Genomic DNA, 11,521 nt, shown 5'->3' on the forward strand with positions numbered 1-11,521 from the left:
TATGTAAAATTTTATATATATACATATAGAATGTTAATTCTTTATAATCAGTGGAAACTTTAAAATAATTGGTGCCTATTATTAGACGTGTAGTATATATATATATATATATAGTATTAGTTAATTAATCATCTATAATTATAATTGTCTTATTTACATACTTAGTAATTATTATAATTATAGATATATTATTATTCATAATATATATATATATATATATATATATATATATAATTTTTCTTTATCTTTAGATGTTACAAGCACCGTGAATGCAACATAACTAAATATTCTTTACTTGTGCTTGTGCTGCAAGAATTTCAAAATCAACATAGTAATTTAGCTCCCATAGAATTTTGCAGATTTAAAACCCTTACTGTCAGTTTTTTTTTTTTTTATAAATAAATAGGTTTAAAAAGTAGAAATATATATATAATTTTACTTTATCTTTGGATGTTACACTAAACATATAATAAACAACATTTTATAAATATTGTATAAATATCATAAAAGTCCATGATTATATAATTATTACTTTAAATTTATTGTGAAGAATTTAAACAACAGTTTTAAAAGTATTGTGGTACTAAAAACGATTGTCTATTACTTATACTTACATTCATCTATATCACGCATAAAAAAATATGACCTAATTTTTAGATCACAATTTTAATAATTTAGATATAATTTTATACGTATATCTAAAATGATCTTTATTGTAGTAAGATATTATGTATATAATATTATTCTCTATTGAAAGTTTAGAATGCTAATTACTAGTTTAATTTTTCTTAAAAAAAATAGTTATGATTCCAGTAGGAATTAAATATATGAATGACACGTTAGTTAGTAATTTGAATTGGATATTTAGTATTTAGTATTTGAATATTGACGTAAAATTATAATATATTTTGTATGAAAATTTTAATATATTTGTAATATTTAATTATGTTATTTTTTTAATATGTCAAACTATTTTATCTTAACATTTGTTTGTATTGTTTATATTTTTCTATATGTTTCTATTTTAATATTTGGGGATAAATATGTTTCACATATCAACAAAATTTAACTTAATTAAATTAAAATAATCATATTTATTATTTTTTAAATTTAAAGAGAAAAATATATCAAATTAAAAAAAATTCGCATACAAGTTCGGAAATTAAAATATATTTTACTGTATGAAAATTTCATTACGATCTTTGATGTTGGTGCGGTCTTTTCAAATCTTGTATAGGATAAAAAAATTGTTTTTGCCGAAAACTATTTTGATTTTATATTTTAACGATGAGTGACGTATAGGCTGATTCATACATATCTCTCGTGATCCATAATTGGACTAGAAAAAAAAAGTTTTGTTGGTCATTAACGTATTAACTTTGAGTTTCCAAGGAGAAAAGTATAAGATAAATAAAATATGTTTTATAAATTAAAATTAGTTTGTACACAAGTTAAAATTAAAAATTCAAAAAAACTATATAAAATATTCTGCAAATTCATTTATATATAAAAAACTTTTAGTTTATTAAAGAATTAATCTTTTTAATTTCTTTTTTAAAAGTTTTTAGCATCACACAGTTAGTTGAGCCTAAAGCTTTCTTGAATGAATGATAAGAATATTTAAGGAGGAAAATCAGGTTTCTATAAAATGATCAGTCCATTCAATTTTTAAAATTTTTTTCAAAATAAAAATGAAATATATACTAGTTTTGTTAAAATTAATCTTTTAGAATATTTAACTAACCATCTTTAACAAAATAGTTTTCTCCATCAAAAGGTACTTGCTTCTATTTAATTTGAAATCTTATTCATTTTCATTTATTTATTTATTTACGTATATATAATCACTAGATATTAATTTACGATTCACAAATATATTAATTTGATAAATACATATTAAACATTATTACTTTTTATATTTTTGTTTATCACATTATATATTCTATAAAATTATAGGTTTATCTCTTTTGTGTATTTTGTTCGAAAAAAGTAATAACCCTTACCTAAAACATATTCACAAATAAGAGAAGAAACAAAAAAAAAAACAACATAAAGTTAGAGTGGTTCAAATAAAAAAAAAGTATTACTATGTTACATTTTTTTTTTTTATAAAAACTGCAAAATTTTTGGTGTAATTATTTTACTTTGTGCAATGTTTTCATAATTTTTTTCTGAAAAAAAAATTACAAATTCAACTGTATAATTATTCAAGTCCCCACCATACACTTAATATATTTATTGAGTTAGACCGACAACTATTAAAATAATTTTTTTTTATTTTAATAATACTTTTCTACTGTTTTTTTATATTATTTAATGTAAAGTTTTGATGAATATGATATGAAGAGCAATAATATTAATTATGTTTAATGAATATTTGAAAATACATGAATGATTTTCCTAATCGTTAATGTATGAAAAATTTCATTATGTTTTTTATGCAACGGTTTTCAATATTTTCTCAACATGTCTCATTCCCTAATAAACTTGACCATAAAGAAATCTAATTTACACATTATTATTTTCTAACACAAATATGAAAGCATTGATATGAGAAAGAAGAAAACATTAAGCGCAATGAAAAGTCAACGAAAAAAATTCAACTCCAGCTCTCTGATCCCGAAAGACTGGAAAATTTGCTCACTATATAAAGAAATGCCGTTTCTGCAATTCTATGAACCTTCTCAAACCTCTATCTCAGTCTTTCTTTCTTTCCACTTTTTCTTCCCTTCGTCTTCGTTTCTTTCTGAACCAGAATTCAAAGCTTCCAATGCTATGAGTGATTCACTTTCCTTCCAATTTTATTGAACACACTCTCTATCTTATATAACCATTTCTTTCTGCTTCCTCTCTTCTCACATATTTCGAAAGCTGAATTTTGGATCCTTTTGCGTAGGTAAGTTTCTCACTCTTTGTATGCTTTTTTACATGATTCCGTTCCCATAATATATATTGATTTATATTTATTTTTTACTCAATTAAGTTATATAATTTTACTTAAACTTAATTAAATTCTTGTTTTTTTTTTTAAAGATTTAACTTGGTCTTTTGTGTTAAATTGAAGTTAACTTTTATTTGAAAGATATTATATGTCAAAGTATATATTACTTCTTATCTCAAAACTCTCTAACTTCAATAATTTTTTTTTTCTTAAATAACAAAGACTCAATTGAGTGGAAAAAAAATGCAAAAACTCAAATAAAGGGTTAAATATGTATTTAGTTTCTAAAATTTGATGCAAAATTAGAACTTCTCTCTGTCTTGTATTTTGGTGTATTTTGGTCTCTAAACTTTAAAAATGAATAAATATAATTTTTTTAATCCAATGACATTAACTTTTTGGACTTGTTAGATGACATTTGAAACCGACATTTGAACTAGAATATGTTAATTAAATAATGTAAACAACTCAAACATTAACTTAAAATATGTTTTACACTTTAAAAAAATTTAACTATATCAAATTAGAAATACTATATCAATTGATTTGTAAAGTTTGGAGATTAAAATATATTTCGACAAAAAAATTTCAATTTAAAATATAAATATAGAAACTAAAAACATATTTAATCTAAAAATAAATATAAAAATCAGAACAAAACAAATAAAAACTTTAAATATAAAAATCAAATTATTAATTAAATTATAAATAAAAACTACATCTAAATATATATATATATATATATATATATATATTTAAATTATTTATAATTTTCTGTAAAACTCTTAAATGTACCGAAAAGTAACATTCTTTAGACGTGGTCTTCATTGATTCTTACCGATGTTTTTGTGTGTGTTGTTTAGAATAATGTCGTGTTTGACAGCGCGTACAGGACGACAACGACAGCGTTACGAAGACAACATGCGCCTCGTCTCCGGGTAAGCCCTTTTAGTTTTCACTTATTGGAATAGCTTAACATCTTTCATATTTTATATCATTGTGAAACAATCATATATATATATATATATATATATATATATATATATATATATATATATATATATATATATATATATATATATATATATATTAATTACTTTATTTCACAATTTTCATTTGTATTTATTTTTATCTTCTAAATATAATTTTCTTTTAATTAAAAGAGATTCTCTAATGGTTGTTTTCAAGAAAAATATTAAATGATCATTATCCAAGTTTTCTTCTACAAAAGCCAGTACCTATATTTTATGGTTTCCATGAAGCCTTCATATATAAATATTTTAAAATATGGACACATATTTTATTAAAAAAGTACCTTTTTATTAAAACTATAATTTGTATAACTATTAAATTTTAAATATTTTATAAATTTGAATATTTTTAATTAAATTTCTGTTAAAAGATTTCGTTTAATTGAATGTTCAAAATATTTTTTATTTTCGTCTAAGTATCTTAATTTTGTCTGTTTTCTTACTTCTTACTTGTTAATCAATTTATATTTTCTCTCGAAGTTTTAAAGTCAACTTGTTCTTAGAGAAGAAATGAGTGACGTAACGGACAAGTTGAAGAAGACAGAAGAAAGAATAAGTGAATTTGGTCTGTTACTTACAGATGAGAAAACGATAACAATATTCATGACCTAAAATCAAACAAAAAAATTACTTTAACAAAAAATAAAAAATTTAAATACTCAATAAAACAAATTTTAAAATATTCAATTAAAGATATTTAAATTTATTCATGAGTCAGTTAAAACTTCTTTTAGAAATCACTGTATAAATAATTCAGAATCCTATTATTTTATATCATTCATTTTTCTTGTCTTTAAAATTATTACATTACAAAAAAATAATCGACTAGAAGCAAATTTTAAAAACAAAAAATAATGAGCCACTAGTGACCGATATAGATATCAATCTACAAAACTAAAAATTATTAGTTACTAAAAGAATCACTAAAATAAATAGAAAATTATAATTAGTCACTAATTAATTAGAAACAAATTTTGAGTGACCAATTTTTGTTGGAATTATTAATTACTAAAAGAGTCAGTAAAATGAATAAAAAATTATAATTGATTACTAATTAATTATAAATTAATTTAGAAACTATTTCATTTGGTAGTCAAAATCTTGATACCTAATTTAAAAGATCAATTTAGTGATAATTATAATATTTTATTCATAATAATGGCTATTTTAGTAACTAATAATTTTTAATTTTATAAATTAATATTTAAATTGGTCCAATAATTATTATCACTGAAATCGATTATTATTCAGAAATTTTCTTGTTAGTTTTTACAATTTTCATGTCTTTTAATATGAAAAAAAAAAGTGTTCCTGCTACCTTAAATTTTGAAAATACGGAAGAGTACTTTTGGAGAAATTGAATTGGGAAAATGGTTAGAATATAGAATTAGTCAACCGGATAATTTAATGAAAAAGAGCTTTTCTATGAAAGTTTTTATCATTCTTTTAAATTGATAATATGTCAAAGCAAAACCTTTTTGGGCCTCTCCAATTGGGCCCCTGTCATCACACTTCTAAACCAATCTCAGGGTCAGCCTTACAAAAGGCAATTCCAATTTTGGCACTTTTGGTCTTAAATGGGAAATTATTATACGGTTTACATCATTACTTGTTCACGTTATGGTCTCAAAGCTTCTTATACATTTATTTTTTTTATAAAAATTAGTATAAAAAATCACTATATTTCTAAAAGATAAAGAAAAAACATATTGAATCCTTGATTATTCAATGTGGTTTCAATTTATCTTCTCATTCTATACTTAGTAATTTCCCTTTTTTTTTCTGATCTAGTTCATAATGAATTATAACGAAAGGAGGAGGGGCAAGTGTAATTTACAAAAGTCTTATCATATTGACATTAAAATACTCAACTATATTTTATAGCAAACCTCATTGGATTTGACCCGAACAAATATAAAATCTAATTGCTTGATCAATTTTGATTATTGTATAAACAAAAATAATTTTTTGACAAACAAATTTTTGAAAAAGTTAACAAATTTATTAAATAGAGTAATTTTTTTATTTTTTTATGAAAGTTACAAAAATAAAATAATAAAATTTTAGGATTTCTTTTTATCAAAAATAGTTGTTTGTCAAAGTTTGTGAAACAAAATTTTATGAAAGTATCATTTCCCTTATATAAAATAATGAATATATCTCCCATAGAAACTTCCACATAGCTCACATGCAAATATTTCTGCAAACTTCTGTTAAGAAAGAAAAATATCAATTTAGAAGTATAAATTTTAAGAAATAGATTTTGAATTTTGGTAGTTGAAGCACTTCCAAGCATATATATTGCTAGAAAAGTGGTGGAGACAAATATTTGATGAGACTTACACCAATATTTCTAACAATTATAATGAAAATTTTCTTGTAACAGATGTATTCCCTATAGATGGAAAAAGGGAAAAGTAGATAAAAATGAAGATACTAAGGAGATGATAGAAGTACTTATGGTTTCTTCACCAAAACGTGATGACCTTGTGTTTCCAAAGGTACTTGATATTTCTTCTTTTTTAACCAATGGAAACTTCATCAACATGAAACTCTTTGTGAAGTGTCTCTTGTTCTTCTTCTTCTAGGGAGGATGGGAGGATGATGAAACTGTTACAGAAGCTGCTTGTCGTGAAGCCCTAGAGGAAGCAGGAGTTAAAGGGATTGTAAGAGTAAGTTTATTTAAGTATTTACCTGTATGATATTCATCCGTGAAAAGTTTAACCATGAATTTGAATAATAGAATAAGTAATCTTTAGATGATTAAGATTTCCAACACACTTGCTCACCTAGAAAATATTGAATGTGTAAATGTGTAAATTAAGAAAATCTGATAGTAGTAGCACGATAAATCTTAATATCGATTAAGGAAAACTTTTAATGACATTAAGTACGAATAAAGGTTTGTCCCACCTGTCTATTTTAGTTTAATCATATCTCAAGTTGATGTGGTATATCTTGCACGCCATATCATATTAAATGGGAGAATCAAGAATATTTGATAAGGATGATAAAATAAGTTTAAATATTGACGGTGATAGATTTTAAATAATTTTAATATTATATTAAACTATAAAATTTAAGTCTAATTCAACTTCGTTTAATCAAATCAATAAGATAGATGATTTTTCTCTACTTATATATTATTATTTGTCTTATTTTCTATGATACATAAAATCTCAAACTTATATATATATATATATATATATATATATATATATATATATATATATATATATATATATATATATATATATATTCTATGTAATAGTCCTTGATCATGAAATTAACATGACAACTTCCCTTTATTTTTAAGGTTCCATTATTAAGTTTTCTATAAGCATTTGAATAGCTTCAACACTGATAATAATCTATTGTTAACAAATTCTCATTGACCACAATATTCTTTGAAGTTGTTTGACATGAAAAAGCAAATAATCCACATGTATTATGTAGGGGGAAGATTTCGTATTTAGGTATGAATCTTCTGAGTAAAAACATGACAGAAATTAGTTTACACCAAGTTTATCCTGCTAAAGCTACCCTTTTACCCAGTCCAACGTAAATATATGGTTCCAATTAAAGTGAATTAGTGCTTTTCCTCATTCATATGATGTATATGATACCAAATTTAAGAAATCTCAATGAACTAAATGGTGGGCATTAATTTTCAGGAAATTCCCTTGGGAAGATGGGAGTTCAGAAGCAAAAGCAGCATGGATTCATGCAGCCAAAAAGGATGGTGCAGAGGGTACATGTTTTCCTTAGAGGTCACTCAAGAACTTGAGGCTTGGGCAGAGCAAAAAGACCATAATCGCCAATGGGTAATTCTTCTCTCTAAATTCTTAAAACAATTACATAAATCACAATAATTATGTTATCTTCTTTATTGTTCATGCTAATTCCTATTCAATATAGGATCATAATCACACTTGAAATCCTAACAAGGTGAATATGTTTCTTAGGTGAACATAGAAGAAGCATTCAGACTGAGCCGATATGAGTGGATGAGCAAGGCATTGGAAGTGTTTTTAATTGTTATGGCAGAAGACAGAAAGCTAAAGAATGAGGAAAACAATGTCGATTCCTCTTCAATGTCAGTGCTAGATGTGTCAACAAAATGCTATAAAAGAACCACTTCCACACAACATCATAGTATATCATCAAGAACCAATATCCTGTCCCATTCTTCCCAGGAGATAGCTATTCACTTAGGTTATTGACACTCTATGTTTGTGCAGTGTGTCTCATATGTGATGCAGTAATATGTTGGATCTTTTGAGACAAAATGAATAGATTTATGAGTCTTTATCTTTATATTTGTTCAGCTTTTTAAATTTTATTTAATGTTGGACTTAGACTCACACTTGGATTCTCAACATAATCACACAATCACCGTGTTACATTGTGTTTGGTTGAACATTTGAAAACTTGGTTTAGAATAGTTTCACTCTTGTAAAACTGATTTTGGCCTATGATTCAAGAAGATCTTAAGAAAACTTATTTATGTTAAAGAAGTATAGAATAAAAGTTGGCATGTTTATTGTTAACCCAACACAAAAAGTTATTTTTTGTTCTAGTATTTTTCTTTTTCAAACAAATCATGTATGATTTGAAAAAATGTACGTGAACTTGTTCTAACATAATAACAAAAGAAGAAGAAAAAAATACTTACCTTAAAATAGTTAAACATTAAATTTGGTGAACCATTTCAACTATTGAGTTCAAGAAAGGTTTAATAGAAACTAAATACAAGATTCTTCGAATTCTGAAATTTAAAACTCGCTTTTATTATATCTTATTGCTTGAGATTAACGGGCTTTTCTCAATAGAGTTTAAGTATTTTCCTAGTTCGTTAGCTACGTCTTAGTCAATATATTTATGTAACATATTACCATAATTTATCTAACACATTAATCAATTTAATCAATTTGTGCCAATGAGAAGAGAGAAAAAAACTAGAAACTCTAAATTGGTCTAAATATATTAATTAATTACAAAACACTAATTTCTGTTTAAAATAATATGATTGAGTTTAAATTAACGAGAATTATATCAACCAAAATACTTCATTTGAGTGATTTTTTATTAAATATCTAATTATAGGTGAAAATATAACCAAGTTTATATAAATATTAATGGCTTAATTAATAATTCCATCCATATATTTACGTCTTTAATTCGTTTTATCCTTTATATTTATTTTTTAGTCAAATTTATTAAATAAAGTCAATGTGATTCTTTTTGATTAATTAGTGTTAAGGTTACATGTCTCTAATAAAAAACTTAATTAGTAGTTTAGTCCTCATATTTAGGTTTATGATTTATTTTTGTCCTCATATTTTGTTTTGTTTATGATTTATTTTTGTCCTCATATTTTGTTTTGAACTCAATTATGTTTCTATATTGTTTAGATAAAGATAATGTAATCTATTTCGTGAAATCAAAATTAACATCATTAGAATCTATCGAGGGCGATGCTGGCGAAAAAGGATCATATTGTCACCATTAAAAACTAAAAAATATGGGGATTCAATTGAGTCAGAAGACAATAGAGATCAAATCATCAATTAAGTCTTTTATTAGACATATATGTTGTAATATTCTAAATTATGTTAAAGCCAATTTAACTTAGGAACCACATTGACTCTATTAACAAATAATGGACTCCATTGAGTCAACAACAAATATAATAATAAAAAATGAATCAAAGACTTAACTATAAAGATCAAATTAGTAATTAGATATTTATTTATTAATAATGTTAATGAAGGGAAATAGAAAACTAAAAACTCTAAAAATGGTCTAAATATATTAGTTAATCATAAAACACTATTTTATGTTTAAAATAACATCAATGAGAATTTTATAGTGGTTTTGCATTAAATATCTATTTAGATTTACTTTTACTCTTTTTAACAATTAAAATTTAACCTAGAAGGAATAATATATATATATATATATATATATATATATATATATATATATATATATATATATAATGTACAATCTTGTGTTGTTATCATGTACAACTAAATAGATATCAATTAAATAGATTAAAATAAATATCTATTTAGATTTTTGATTGGTAAATATTAGTTGCTAATATTTTGTTAGGTGAGGAAGTTGAACTAAAAACCATTCCCACTATTCATTTTAAACTCACCATGTCAACCTTATAACTTTGAAGTTCAACTCGCAATCTCTCTCGCCCTCTCTTTAAATTTTACTACTAAGTCAATCTTATAACTCCGAATATCTTATTTAGATAATGCATTATTGTCAGACTGGTGAAAATAATACATCTTGAAAAGTCTCACATCGTCTAGGATAAGTTAGAGAGTGGGTGTTAGTGACTATATAATGGGCTCTAAGTCCATGATATGTTATTTGCCCTAAGTCAAAGACACTTTGAGCTAGTGTTTGGTTTTTCTTATTCTCCTATAGTAGAGTGTTATGAGGTGTAGCTAAATTCTTGCTCTAGAAAGTATGGGTGTACTTGGGATCAAAGGGTTGAGAGTGTTTTCTATGTGTTGTAAAAATTTGCACATAGTGATTATTCTATGGTTGTCATTAGAAAACGGTCGTGATTTTTCTCTCTATTTGGGGTTTTTGAGTGATATTTTTTGCCTTCCTTATTTTTTAACTTATTTTTCTCTTAATAGGGTGATTCTTGTGGGTAAAGACAATAATGTTCTTAATTGATAACACATTTTTTCGAATAATTGGTATCAAGAGCTATAGTTTGGTAGAATTTTTTCTTAGTATTAATTCCTTGTTGTTGGAGAATCATCCTTGTTTGTTGAAGTTGCAATGATAAATTTGATAGAAGGATCACTGTTAGTGTTGTTGGCGCGATGAATATGCATCTGGGTTCGCAAAGGTGCAATAATTGTGAGTCATGGTGAATTATCCGAGGAGTGACGGGCGATGCAAAGTGATGGTGCACGGAAGGGTTGCGTTGTGATGACTGGTGGTTGTCCATTGATGATGAAGTTTCGTTTCAGATCTGGGCGCGGTGGTTCGCTGCAGTTCTAGTGATGCTTCGCGGTGGACAACGGGTTGAAGGTGAACAAAACTATTCTGATTTGTGTGGGTTGTGGTGTGACGGTCTGTGGTGTCTTGTAGTGGCTGTGCGGAGAATATGAAGGTTGGCACATGTACTTTTTTAGATCTGCATGAGAAAAAAATGATGATGTGGTAGTTCCTGGTTTGTCAGATCTGTGAGTGAAGGATTGTGGTTTTTGGCATCTCCCGTTTGTCAGATTTGAAAGTGGAGGACCATGACACGTGGTGACTTCTGGTTGAGCAAATTGTGCATGCTAGGTTGAGCATATTGGCATCTCCCATTTTCTGTGTATTATAGTTTTCTCTATATTTAGAGTTTTCACATTATATTCTTGTATTTTTTGTGTTAATCCTATTTCTCTATTAATAGAATGATTCTTGAGGATAAAAACAGTAATGATTTTAATTAATAATGATTTTTTTCAATAGTTACAAAATGTTTTTATTGAATAATAAATACACTGGTTGCAAGGAGAGGTCA

The 11,521-nt window shown here is 25.2% G+C and overlaps 1 protein-coding gene across 1 annotated transcript; it reads left to right on the plus strand.

The window, feature by feature from the left end:
- The first annotated feature begins 2,688 nt into the window (after positions 1-2,688).
- Positions 2,689-8,289, plus strand: LOC114182449 (nudix hydrolase 12, mitochondrial-like). Its single transcript, XM_028069318.2, has 6 exons — positions 2,689-2,896; positions 3,805-3,879; positions 6,359-6,473; positions 6,561-6,644; positions 7,647-7,796; positions 7,938-8,289. The coding sequence occupies exons 2-6, from the start codon at positions 3,809-3,811 to the stop codon at positions 8,193-8,195; spliced, it is 678 nt and encodes a 225-aa protein (XP_027925119.1). The 5' UTR covers positions 2,689-2,896; positions 3,805-3,808; the 3' UTR covers positions 8,196-8,289.
- Positions 8,290-11,521: the final 3,232 nt, after the last annotated feature.

This window comes from Vigna unguiculata, chromosome 4, assembly GCF_037176805.1.
Source record: "Vigna unguiculata cultivar grain cowpea cultivar isolate G323 ecotype 2 chromosome 4, ASM3717680v1, whole genome shotgun sequence".
NCBI classification, from domain to species: Eukaryota; Viridiplantae; Streptophyta; class Magnoliopsida; order Fabales; family Fabaceae; genus Vigna; species Vigna unguiculata.

Coding starts and splice junctions, on each gene's coding strand:
- LOC114182449 (XM_028069318.2), top strand. CDS start 3,809: ATGTCGTGTTTGACAGCGCGTACAGGACGACAACGACAGCGTTACGAA. Junction 3,880..6,358: donor AACATGCGCCTCGTCTCCGG/GTAAGCCCTTTT, acceptor TTCTTGTAACAG/ATGTATTCCCTATAGATGGA. Junction 6,645..7,646: donor GAGTTAAAGGGATTGTAAGA/GTAAGTTTATTT, acceptor ATTAATTTTCAG/GAAATTCCCTTGGGAAGATG.